Genomic DNA, 13,354 nt, shown 5'->3' on the forward strand with positions numbered 1-13,354 from the left:
CCACACCCTTACACACACACACGTGGTCAGCACCCCCACTGCATGGAAAAAAGTGGCGTCAGCCAAGGTCTGGCAGGAGGCTGCCTCTGCCCCTTGCTCTTTCCACCCTGTCTTGTTTCTGGTCCTCATATTCTGGGGACCTTGTGGCTGACACACACATGGACACATATGCCCAGCACCTGGGGCACCTCCCAGAGCTCAGGCCGGAGGGAAAGGTCCTCCCACGGAGCTGGGTGCAGGACGCTGCTTCCCTGAGCAGACACACCTCCCTCCCGGCACACGCCCACCTGAGCCTAGTCATCTGCTGTGACACAACCGACGTCCAGCGGCTCCCCAGGCAGGGGCCACCCCTAGAACCCGAGAGGGGCAGGGAGGGTGACACGCCTGAGTGATGGGGCAGTGGGTCCAGTGCATATGGGACACCTGTCCTCAGTGCCAGGGAGACAGCAGGGACCAATGGGGGCTGTGCTGGCCACAAGGGCTGGAGCCCCGACGGGAGTCAGTCCCTGCCACCTAATGCCAGGCGGGCATGTGACAGGGCTGGAGACGTTGTCCCTTGAATTTCAAATTTTTCTCTAAGGATATTTACACTGCTTTCGGAAAAAAATATTTGTTAAAAAAGAAAATGCATGTGGAAGTTAAAGGCCCGTTCCAGGTTTTTTTGTTGTGCTTTCTTTTCTGTTTTTCAGGTTTTTTTCTGATTACCAAAATACATTGCTATGATAGAAACCTCAGAAAATACAGAAAGCACAGACTCTGATTTTAAATTCTCTCCGACCGATGGAAGGTGATATGAAAAGGAAGAGAATGGACCAAACCCCCAATCCCACGGAAACACCCCAAGGAATGCCCCGGACATGGGGTCCCCTCGTTACCTTTATTGTGTACTGATAGGCACCTGTCTTTGGTTGCCACGGAAACGTCAAGATGCTGGGATAGAGGGTGATGGGGACGTGAATTTCCACCTCCTGCTGGTTCCACACAGGCACCTGTAATGTGTGGACCCCTCCATCCTACAGGGGGGTGAGGGCACCACATGTCACTGTGACAGTCTGGTCTTCAGCCCAGTTCTTCCAGCAAGCAGACCCCCCCCTCCCTGGGGATCAGGTGACAAAGGTAGATTTTGTGACTGTGGGGGAGTAGGAAGGAGGATGCCCTGCAGCCTTCTCTGTCTCCATGGAGACGGCTTTCGTGGCTCTGCCACAGCCACTCAAGTGAACACTGCTAGACTTCATCCTCACGGCACCCCTGACAGGATGGACATGGTCGCCCCCACTTTACAGATAGGGAAACTGAGGCATGGAGCTCTAAACCAACTTGCCCAAAGCCCCCAGAGCTGAAGTGGCGACTTTGGCAGGAATCGCTGCCAGACCCACAGGCCATTTCTTTCCACCACGTCCTGCTGCCTCTCACGGGTCTGGGAGAGGTTGTGAGCAGGCTAACAAGATGAGAACATATATGCCAATTTTCCATCAGTGAAAATGGCTCCCACCTGAAACTGACTGGCCTTCTAAATACAGGGGGAAAATGAAAAGACTTTAATAGACCTGAGCAGCCGAAACAGCCAAAGGGATGCTCGTGGCTCCAGGTGGTGCCCAGCGGCACACACGGGCCCAGCCCTGTCCCCCAGCCAGGGTTCCTAGCTCCAGTTCCAAAAGGGGCAGGCTCACTTTTACAGGGGCCAGCAAAGGGCAGAGGAAGGGATCCCAGTTTGGGGACAGGGCACAGGGAAACCCAAAGTCCCTGTCCCCAGACACCCCTGGGAGCCCACAGAGGGAGGGACCTCCACGGTACCGTGAGAGTAGCACCGAAGCTGAGCCTGGGGCCCGACTCCCAGGGCTCATGTCCAGCTGCATCAACCTTTCTGCCCATGGGGGGCCCAGGGGATGGTGAGGGAGGTGCCAACTTGCCTGGTCCACCACAGAGGTGAGGGCTGCCTGGATGGCCGTTTGGCCCCTCTTTAATGTCCTGACATGATGGTACGACCCATTCTGGGAAGAAGAGAGCACCTCAAAGAACTCAGGAGGAAGCACGGTTTCAATTCGGATGCTCTGGAAGGAAAGGCAGGACCAGTGAGGGAGGTGCTTCTCGACAGCTCAGGAAAGTCAGGAGGCGGGAAAGAGGCTGCGTGGTGGGAACAGCAGCCAGGCCAGGCCGAGGTGCCCCGGGAGGCTCAGGGGAACCCCCCAGCCGGCAGATAGGCAGGCGCCTGCGGCTGAGCTAACCTCTCTTGCCTTGGAGCCCGCCCGGCCGCCCGCCGTGCAGGCTCCTGTCGGACGGAGCTCCCCATGTGGGGCTCGGGGAGCTCACGGCCTCCTGCCAGCTTCGGCAGGAGGCGCTCCCTGATCCTCTGCAGAGCAGGAAGAGAGGGAGTCCCAGAGCTCTGAACCCCCAGGCTAAGGAGAAGGGAGCAGGGTGGCAGCCGGCAGACACCACCTCAGCATCGTGGCCCTCTCGAACCTGCTGCCTGAGGCTTCCTCGCCCACCCTGCCCCAAAGGAAGTGGAGCCATGGTGAGCAGACTCATGGCTTACAGGGTCTTGAGATGCCCCAGGGATGCCATGACAGTGACTCCCGTGGACCCAGCAGCACTACCGGGAAGCACCCGAACTCAGCCTGCCTGGGGGGGTAGCTGTTGCTTCAAGTCTGCTCGTGAGGCAGCTGCTCCGGCAGGCACACCCCACCTCGCCACCCCACCAGGACCCAAGGCGAGCACTCACATCTGACAGGTAGACCTTGTTGCCAGACTTGTCAAGCACTTCGATGGTAATTTCATACAGGCGGCCAGTCTCGAGTACCCACCTGTCACCAGGGTGGACAGTGAACCCTACAAAATAAGCAGATGGCAAAGCCTGACCATTCAGGACACAGAGGCATGCAGCTGAGGAAGAGGATGGGACCAGGCACCATCAGCAATGGCCCCACAACTGCTCCCCTGGAGGACCCACAGCTGCTCACCTGGAGGACCCACAATGGCTCGCCTGGAGGACCCACAACTGCTCGCCTGCAGTCCTCCATGAAAAGGACCAGCTGGTAAGGACTGTGAGACCTGATGCCCATAGAACCCAAGCTGCTGCCTCAGCTTCCCCAGGACCAAACCGAACATACCCTGCACTGACTGCTCACGGGCTCATTCTGACCTGACCCTGTCCACAGTAGGGCTACTCTGTATCCATGGTAAGTCTGCACTCTGATCCAAAGCATGTCTACAACCTAAATCCACAGCAGGTCCACTCTCTGAATCCACAGCGACTCTGCACGCTGAAGCCCGGCCCTGACCGCCCTCCCCGTGTGGGCAGCCTCTGCCCTCCCAGACCCCTCCCTTGGTTCCCACACACGATGCCACACCAGCTGCTCCCTCACCCCCAGGAGGCCGTGTGACTTCTCACCTCCACACCACTGCCCAAGCTGTTCCCTCTGCCAGCATGACCTTTCCGCAAGAGCAGCTTCTGAGAAAACGTCCGCCTCCAACATCATCTCCCAGAGCCTTTCTTCCGCACTCACTTTTATTAACTCTTTCCCACTGTCCCATCCCCGCCTGTTTTCCCTGGTCTCTCCCCACAAAACCCAGCACCAGGACCCTGTCTCCCTTCCTCTGGAGCTCCAGGGCCCAGCACAGGCCAGCGAGACGGAAGGTATCAGGGTAACACTTCTGAGTCAACCCAGCTCCTGAGATGCACAGGCCACCTGCCTGGGTCTCACGTAGAAGCCATGTCACGTAGTGGCAGACAAGGGGACCCTGGGGTCTCTGCACATCAGGCAGACGCTCTCCTGCCTGAACCTCCCAGCGAACTAGGAGGTGACTCAGCTCAGACCGAAGGCAGCGTTGCCTCGGGGACCTGGGGGACACTGTGTCCTGGACACCTCTCAAGGGTTGTCTATTGTGGCAGCTCCTGGGTCCTGGCTGTGCCCCTCCGGTCCTCCACGGATGCAGATTCCCCCCACCTCTCGGCCACACGCCTCCCCCAACCCCAACAAGACATTGACCACTCTGCCCCATCCCATCTCTCCCTACAGAGCCCTCCCGACTCTGCCCCGTCCCATCTCTCCCTACAGAGCCGGGCCCCTGCCTTCGTTCTGCCCTCTGCTTGTTTCTCTGCACCCACATGAGAGGACTGAGGGGCAGCCCTGCCAAGGGGGTCAGCTGCTGGTGTCCCCAGGCCTCCCGCTGGCAGTGCTGGCTAGAGTAGAGCACTTTCGGGGTCAGCCCAGTGGCGCAGCAGTTAAGTGCGCATGTTCTGCTTCGGCGGCCTGGGGTTCACTGGTTCGGATCCCAGGTGTGGACACAGCACTGCTTGGCAAGCCATGCTGTGGCAGGTATCCCACATACAAAGTAGAGGAAGATGGGCACGGATGTTAGCTCAGGGCCAGTCTTCCTCAGCAAAAAGAGGAAGATTGGCGGCAGATGTTAGCTCAGGGCTAACCTTCCTCAAAAAAAAAAACCAGAGTAGAGCACTTTCTGGGGAGCTGTTGCTTTTTTTCTCTAGCTCCTGTAAACACTGCTGAGCAGCACCCAGGCCCCGGGACGCCCGCACTCACCCAAGTACCCAGGTTCCACCACGTAGATGGTGCTGTTGGGCAGCCTGGACGCACCCTGCATGCGGATACCTGGGTTCTGAATTAAGGAACAAAACACACACAGCAAATAAGCCAGCTGGCAGGCTCCAGCTTGGCTCCGAAGGCTTGATCATTGTCACAATGTCACATGGAGAGAAGAGAGGTGACAACTCCCCCACCCAACGCCAAGGGGAGCAGAGACATTTCCAGGGTCAGAGGCCACAGAGCACCTCGCACAGCAGCAGAGGGGTCCTCTGCCAGGGGCCCAGAGACCATGCAGCGCACACCAACGAGTCTGGGACAGGGACCACGTGAGTGTGAAAACGGCCCTGGGCAGGCCCCCTGGATGAGGCCGTGGGCACCAGAGAAGATTCTGGAAGAGCTCCGCGCCCGCCACTTCCCGCCCGGGAGCCTTGCCATGAGTCACCCATGGAGGTGAGCGAGTCCACGCAGTGCGCTGCTATTTTGGTTCTTTCTGCTTTTCAGACCTTGAGGGAAAACAGGGGTATTTTTAGCCTAGCCAAGCTTTCAGGGAGAAAAATGAATTGACTTCCAAAAAGCAGATCCCCTGTGCGCAGGACACGTGCACACATGCTGGCCGGGCAAAAGGATACTCCTGTGGCCGAGGACCAGGCTGCTCTGTCCCAGCTGCACTGCGGTGACCGTCGACGTGTCCTGGGCCAAGACAGCCACGGGCCGGCCCGGGTCTCCCTCGGGGCCCCGGACGTCGTTCTGAAGCTGCAGCTCGTACTGATCGGAAGGCATGGAGAGTTCTGGCCACCCAGAAACAAAAAAGAACAAAGCAGAGAGAGAGCAAGACAGGAAGCGTTAAGAGCCAGTGTGTCTACCCCACCCCGAGTCCCCAGACCCTGTGTCAGTACAGCTGCTGGGGTGTTTTTTTTCCTTAATTTTTTTAAACACTTTAAATTTTAACATTGTTCCCCACGCCTGTGGACAAAGCTGACGCTCCCCATGGATTTTCAGAGGCAATCAGTTTTCTCGTGACTGCCATACGCTGTTTGTTTTTTTTTAAATTAACCACAGCCTCTGACTCAAATTGCCGACTGCTTGCAGAATACTAACATAAGACCCCTTTCTGTTCATCACTGAAGTGAGCGCTTTGCTTCTACACCGAGGGGTCCAGGGTGGACTCACGAGACCCGTGCATCTTCTGGGGGTTTCCAAAAAGGCGCTGGTCAAGGGTCTCCCGCCGGGTTGTGGAAGCTGGGTCAATAATTTACAAAGAATTTTCTCTGTTGCTACCCTGACCATCCGTCAGTGTTTCCCTGCTCTGTGTCATGCTCTAGACAAGAACCCGCCTGCTCTGGGCCAGGATGAAAAGCAATTTCCCTGGAGATGACAGGTTCTATAAAACCCACGCCTCCATGTCCATCTTGCGCGCCCCGTAGGTAGAGACCACAGCGCTTTTGGTATAAATAACTACTGTTGACTGAGAAATCACAACGTGACAGGACTGTACTGCCATTCTATGTGCACATTCCCCCACTTTATCCCACAACAACCCCTGAAACAGGCAGTACTGATGCCCACATCTTGGAGATGGGGAACCGTGGAAATCAAGGTGAGAAGCTTGCTAGTAGCCCCTCACTGGTGAGCAGAGCTGGCAGAGCTGGGATTGAAACCAAAGACAGCACGACCACCGCTACCTGCCCCTCCGGAGCCTTAGAGCTCCTATCAGCTGACCCACTCAGAAGCCTTGGGGGTGGCTGCGCCCAGCCCCCCACACGGGAGAGGGACGCAGATGCAGGGAACCGTAGACAGCTTCGCTGCCACCACTGGTCCCGGCTCAGGGCCTGCAAGGACGAGCACCTGGAGGAGTTTCCGCTGGAGCGTCCTTCAGAATTCCCGGGAATTCTGAGGAGAACTCTGGACGGGAGGCGTTTTGCCTACTTCCTGTCCTGGGTATCCTTTGTGGGTTCCAAAACGTCCCCAAGAATTTGCCCTGGAGCAGAGGCTTCTCAAAGGGTGGTCCCTGGACCATAAGCATCACCTGGGGACTGCAAACACTTGACCCCACCCCAGAACTGCTGAATCCACACATGGGGTCGGGCCGGCGCCCTGTGTGTGAACAGGCCCTCAGGTCATGATGGATGTGGCATCGAGAATCCCTTGGGGTATGCACAGCCCACATCCTTGTCTCCGCCTGCGGGACGCCCAGGGGAGCTGGGCTGTGGTTCCTGCAGATGACGTGCCCAGTGGCCAGCATAAGGCAGCAGTGCATCGGGGACACGTCATAACAAATAACAAAAGGCCAATACTCAGTAAAGCAGTCTTACTCACGCTGCTTTACGGAGCACCAGCTCCCTGCCTCGTTTAAAGTTCTCCAAAGGAATATGGCCCTTTTGAGAAATGAATATACTGACTCTCGAAGGATCTTGCACAACGCAGAGGTGAGCACATGGATAAAATCCTAAGACGAGGAAAATACGGAGCTGGTTTGATGGACTCCTTAAACACCTCTTAGAACGCAGAACTCACCACTTGTAAGAGGCACTGAATATGGACGGCTTTGCAGATGTTCAGGTCACTGTCTGCCCACAAACAGAGGAGGACTGCTCCCGGGGCCCCAGACCAGCCCTGCTACCACCTGCAGAGGGCAGATGGCTGTCCCTGAGGCTGCCCCTCTGTAGCCAGGAGGCCCATGTTCTTCTAAGAGACAGTCTCTGACCCTTCCTGACCCCGGCTGACCCTCCCAAGGTGCTTCCAATTGTCAGAGGCTCCCAACCCCTCACCCCATGTGGGCTCCAGGATGACCAGGGAGCTCCTGGGGAGGTGCATCTGAGCCCAGGAGGACAGGGAGCTCACTCCTCTGACTCTGACTCCAGCCCCTGCTCATGCAGCCCAGTGTGCACAGTCCTGAGCTCAAGGGTGTGCTGGGCTCCACGTCCCTTCAATGCTTGAGGCTGGGATGCATGGCCCCAGCCCGACATCTGTCCATGCAGGTGGTTTTCCAAACCTCAGTGCATCTCATCTGAGTATCGTCCGCCTTTCCAATCACTGAAGTTCTTCTCACACACCGATTCCTTCCCACATTTCCTTCTGTCTAATAATTTGGTTACTGTGCCTGTCATGGCTGTAAGCAATCCAAATACCAACAGGGCTGAGGACAGAGGAGAGAGACTCATGGTCCCAGTAGAAACCCCGGCCTACGGACAACACAGACACCCCCGCTGCCGGCTCCGAGAGCTGCTGCCCCCCGCCTGCCTCCTTGCAGAGATGTCGCAGGGTCATCACTGGATCGCCTGCTTGCCTCCTCTGGGCCATGCGCCCCAGGCAGGCAGGGGCCTGGGCAGCCCCGCAGACCTCTGCACCCACACCCCAGCAGAGTGCTGGCACAGAGCTGGGGCTCCATAAGTGGGCTGGCAAGAAAGCAAGCCGCACACCAAGGAAGGTAGGCAGACGCAAGGGAAAGAAACACACGGAAGGAAAGAGGAAAATTTACCTGTTTCTAAAATTTACATTTTAGAAAAACCAAAAGAAAAGAAAATGTAAAGAACTACTTTGGGGTTATAATGATCTGCCTGCCAACAAGTCCCCGTAACTGTCCTCTCCCCCTCATTCTCTGAGCCTTTGCAGGAAGCTGGGCAAGGCAGGGATGTGCTGACATTCATGTCCCTGAAATGACATCATTCCTCTGACTTTCCTGTCTAGTAAACCTGGTGAAAATGACAATGACGTGAATTATATCTCAATTTAAAAAAAACCAATCCATTTAAAAATATTGGACAGTGATTTTGCATTGTGCGTCTTGTTTGTCAGGACCTTCGATGGCTCATCCCTGTCAGTCCTCCCAGAGCATCCATCCGGCAGCCACTCCAGCGCCATGGCAACAAGGACCATCAATCACACAGGTGTGCTTATTTTTGGAAGAATTTCCCATCTCACGGAGAAAGGGAGGTGACTTGCCTATTTCCTGTCTGGGGGCATCTTTCATGTGCTCCAATTCTTTGACTTCCATGGCAGGTCGATGACCAAACCCACGAGTTTTCCTGGGTACCTTGGGATGTGTTGTTCCTCCGGACCATGACATCTGAACTAATTTAGGGTGAGCTCCTAAGACTCTTCATTAACCCACTGCCCGCCCACCCCCCATAACCACACTGGCTCTGCCCTCCGCACTGGGACACAGTTCTCAGCCCTCAACCGCCTCAAGCAAAGGGACCACCCCCCGCTGCCTGGGAGCATGGGAAAGCCCTGTCTGTCACGCTCAGCAGCTGCTCTTATTTTCCCTGGGGGACAGGACCACTTGATCCTGCAGGAGCGATTCAGGCCAAGGAGCCCAATGGCTCTGTGAGCCTCAGGCATTCTGTACCTCGGTTTCCTCATCTGTAAAACGGGGTGTTAACGAGTCATTGGGTTATAATGTGAAAACAATCACACTTAGAAAATGCTCCGTCATGGTCAGATGTTGTCAGTAACGACTGGGCTTCCCATACTGTCTTCTTTTGGGTCGCAATGCCACTTCTCGTCAGCGTTCAGGTCTAAGTTTTTATTTCTGAGAAACCTCTGGCCTTTCCATACGGCCCCCACAGCACTCCTTCTTAGGACCTGGGGTCAGCGTCCTGAGAGCTCCAGCTCTGAGCCACTTCCTTTGTAGAGCCTCAGAAAGCCACGCCCAGGACCATCCCTGTGCTTTTAGAACCGGCTCCCCTTAAGTCTGGAGTTATCCCCCGGCCAGCTGCCTACACAGCCTGCTCTGCACATCCTCACCGCCTGTGTGCTGACCTGTGCACAAGAGCCGGACGCTGGCTGCCCAGCACCCGGGGACACGCAGGGCCCCCCAACCAGCATGCCCCATGTCTATGAGAACTGGGCCCAGAGTTGGGGGGCCTGTGTCACCTCTGTGGCCTTCTGAAGGACACAGTGCTCTGCCACACGGTGATGACTGACCAGATGCATGGCTCTCAGCGGAGGGTGGCTTTCAGGACCCCGTCTGGGAACAAAACCCAAGTTGCTTGGACGATGCAGCATCTACATGCTTCTTGAGCAATAAATACCCTGGGGCATGGGCAGGGCGGCCCTCCTCGCTGGGGGAGACGCCTGCCCACACACGTGTCTAAGCCCTCAGATGGACAGGCCTTGAGCACTTCACTCTGGTACCTAGGACCCTCAATGCCCTGTGCTCTGACCACGAAACATGTGTAAACTTCAAACAAAATGATTGTACTAACACTGATTCTCAGGAGGACTGAGCTTGCATGAACACTCACCATATAAAGCACGCCACGCGTACACAGCACTTCAGAATTCCCAGAACAAATCCATGTCTATTGATTCATTTTGCCCTCACAGCACAGGTAGAAAGACCTCAGGTCTCCGATGGAGAAACTGAGCCCCACAGAGGGGCGCTGGCTCCCCAAGGGCTCCCAGTGGTCAGCGGCAAAGCAGGGCCAAACCCAGCCCCATGTGAAGCTCACAGCTTCTGACGGTCTTAAAACAGAGGGATCGACACCCACAAGGATTGAAAGCAGGGTCCCAAAGACATATTTGCTCAGCCATATTCATGGCAGCATCATTCACAGCAGCCAAGACGTGGAAGCAGCCCAAGTGCCCATCAACAGGTAAATGGACAGACAAAATGTGGTCCGTACATGCAAGGGAACATTACTCAGCCTTGAAAAGGAAGGAAACCCTGACTCATGCCACAACACGGATGAACCTTGAGGACACTATGCTAAGTGAAATAAGCCAGACACAAAAGGACAAACTCCAGATGATTCTTCTTATTTGAGGTCCCTTATTTGAGTCAAAGTCATAGAGACAGCGGGTCGAACGGGCGTTGTCAGGTGCTGGGGGGGCAGGGGGAATGGGGAGTTAGTCTTTAATGGGGACAGAGTTTCACTTTCGCAAGATGAAAAGAGCCATAGAGGTGGATAATGGTGATGGTTGCAAAACAACGTGAGAGTACTCAATATCGCAAAACTTGAACACTTAAAAACAGTTAAGAAGGTAAATTTTCTGTTATTAAGTGTATTCACCACAATAAGGAAAAGGGGAGCTTTGGCCGTGACGGCCAAGCTGAGCCCGTGCCCACCTGTGATCTTCCCTTGCCTGATCTTCTGCACCTTGTAGCGAATGGAGGTCCCCACCATCAGGTAGACGTCGTAAGCTGGGTTCAGAAGGATGTTCTCCAAAATCAGCAGCCTGACCTCTGCGGGGCGCACATTCTTGACACAAGGAAGAGGGTAGAAAAGGTGAGGTGGGTCGGGGAAAGGAGGAGGGTGGGCAAGAGAAAGAGAGTCTTCAGAACTTTCCAGGATGTTCATGTGGGGACAGGGAAGTTCAGGGTGAAAGACAAGGCAACACTATGAGACCCCCCCAAAACCCCAGGGGAACCCCGTGTGTACGGCAGGCACATGCTCAGGGGTCATCGCCAAAACGTGCTGAGCACATCACTTTACATTTTGTGTTACAGCTCAATTTACAACAATAGTAATTAAACAGGAAGAAAAGTGAGTGATATCCATGTATACCCTGGCCAGCAGGGGCTCGGGGTCTCTCCCCACAAAAGCCATAAATCTAGGGAGGTTGGGAAGCGCAGACCCGCTTGGACAGGGGAGAGGCGTGTGTCTCTGATGAGGGCTCAGCCCTGCTCCGCGCCCCTCCCCGCCCACCTCTCGCCCCGCTGGACCTCCCATCAGGAAGACCACACGTGTCACGTCCAGGGCACCCTCGGGCCACAAGACTCCAGAGGGACCCCCACCTCCGCTGACTTTGAGCGGTTCAGCAACTCTGCCAGCTGGAGAAAGCCGATGGCAAGGCAGATGATGCTCGTCCACAGAGTTCCCTCTGGTGGAGGCACGGTCAGTTGCCGTCCTGTGGGTATTGGTCAGTTCCGCATCTATCCGTAAATTCTTTGGATTCTCCTTTGAACCAGTTGTTACAGGTCTCCTCACTTAACAGTAAGTTAAGTAAGATCTTTGACACATTAAAAAAGAAAAGAAACCCACACAGAGCACGGCCTCTGCGGGGGCAGGTGCTTCCAGCGCAGCAGGCAGGGAGCCCGCTGACCAAGCGCAAGCAGGACCAGCTCCCGGTGGGCCTGGCTCCCCACCCAGCCCTGCGCAACCCCCGGGGGCCCAGGATAAGAAGCAAACTGTCTCGATACTAACTGCAGAGTGCTGTGGGCTTGGGCCTGTCACACAGCACGTCCCACGTTCCCAAAACCCTCCAGGACTCCCAGCCACCGGCAAACCACGAAAGAGAGAGATTCAGAGGAGGACCGCTCTCAACCGTCACTTTAGAAATTAAATGGCAGTGAAGTTCCACAACTTCCTGCCCGCGCCCCAGGAACGAGGCAAATTAAAGGAAGGTCTCAGGTCTGCAGTTCAGAAGGAGGCACGGGCATGGGGACAGTCACCCCCGAAAACTGGGAAGGAACCAGGACCTTGGCTAAACCCACTCCCCACTCTGCTCTCCTCTGTCCCACCCTTCATGACGGGATGTGGATGGAGAAGCTGGGGCTAGTGAGGCCATGGCGCCACGGGGTGGGGCAGGGTGGGGTGCACAGAGCCCCTAGCGGGGTGTCCCTATCCCAGGGCAGGGGGAGGCTGTTGAACACAAGCTGCTTAATGCAAACCCCACTGCTTCTGGACCTCTCTAGAAACTGAGAATGGAGCGAATGCTTTGTGACTTAGAGATGGTGCACTCTGGGGCTCCAACCATCTCCCCTAAGCCACAACTCAAAATAACAAAGCAACAAAAGTCTAGAACCACATCTTGAAGTTTCCATGCCATGGACAGCGAAATTTTCATGATGGGACATCTCATTTCCAGTACTAACTGTGTACGCGGGTGTGAACAGGACAGTCCACCTGGTTCCACCCGCAGAAGGCCAGCATCTCCCGAGCCCCAGGGCCCACCTTGTAGACGGCCTCCTGGATACGCGCCTTGAGCTTGGAGCTCCCGGTCTTCATCCCGGACACCAAGATGGTGTCCCCCTGCTTAGCCGCTTTCTCCATCTCTGAGATGTAGGAAGGAGGTGTGTATGTAGACTCCAAGAACGTGAGGATTCTGGAAAAGGAATGTACAGTCAGACCCGACGTGGGACCAAAGATCCTCACACATTCACTGTCAACCAGCACTCCTACTAAGTGCCAGATGCTGACATGAGTGGTGTTGCCCTAGTCAGTGCTGCTTAGAAATGTGTCCCTGATGCTTCCCACATCAGAATCACCAACGTCCTAGTGAAAAATGCAGATTCTTGGCCCCGGCCCAGGTCTTTGTCTGCATAAAACCTAGGAATCTGCATTTAATCAAAATCCAGAAGTGATTATGATAAAATACAGGTACCGAAATTTGAGGACCACCCACTCAGTTGAAATGCTTCAGTCTCACAGATGTGGAAGGTGAGGCCCATGGAAACTGTGGCCTGAGACCACAGACCCAGCCAGGGCGGTGTCGGCAATGCCCACCAGCTCCCCAGGGCCACCTGCTCCGTTCCAGCCCACCCCCCCGGGCTGGCTCCTGCCTCTGGGAAATGATTCCTAATGACCCGCCTCAACCATCAGGAGTGGCGTCCCATCTTATCCTCCCTGGGGTGAGACTGCGGGGGGCAGCCAAGGTGGAGGGAAGTCAGGATGGGCCCCTCCACAGAGCGTGGGCTGCTACGCAGGCCGGCTCGAGGGCCCTCTGGGTACAGTCTCTCCCGGGCAGTGTGCGAGTTACAAATCAGCCCAGGGTTCTGCCCAAACAAGAGCAATCCACTGGACGTGTTTCATTCTCCCCAGGATCTGCCGGGTGCCCACGACAGCGTGATTTATCTCCTGATAAATCAC

The 13,354-nt window shown here is 55.7% G+C and overlaps 1 protein-coding gene across 1 annotated transcript in view; it reads right to left on the reverse strand.

Annotated features, from left to right (window-relative positions):
- NUP210 (nucleoporin 210) overlaps positions 1–13,354 on the reverse strand; it is a 110,962-nt gene that overhangs the window by 66,867 nt on the left and 30,741 nt on the right. The window contains exons 5-11 of the mRNA XM_044754348.2: positions 12,440–12,590; positions 10,612–10,744; positions 5,171–5,329; positions 4,539–4,607; positions 2,720–2,826; positions 1,911–2,051; positions 876–1,013 (exon numbers count right to left, since the gene is read on the reverse strand). Of these exons, the coding sequence (XP_044610283.2) occupies positions 876–1,013; positions 1,911–2,051; positions 2,720–2,826; positions 4,539–4,607; positions 5,171–5,329; positions 10,612–10,744; positions 12,440–12,590 (898 nt within the window). The remainder of the gene's footprint in view (positions 1–875; positions 1,014–1,910; positions 2,052–2,719; positions 2,827–4,538; positions 4,608–5,170; positions 5,330–10,611; positions 10,745–12,439; positions 12,591–13,354) is intronic.

The sequence above is a fragment of the Equus asinus genome, chromosome 21 (genome assembly GCF_041296235.1).
Source record: "Equus asinus isolate D_3611 breed Donkey chromosome 21, EquAss-T2T_v2, whole genome shotgun sequence".
Classification (NCBI taxonomy): domain Eukaryota; kingdom Metazoa; phylum Chordata; class Mammalia; order Perissodactyla; family Equidae; genus Equus; species Equus asinus.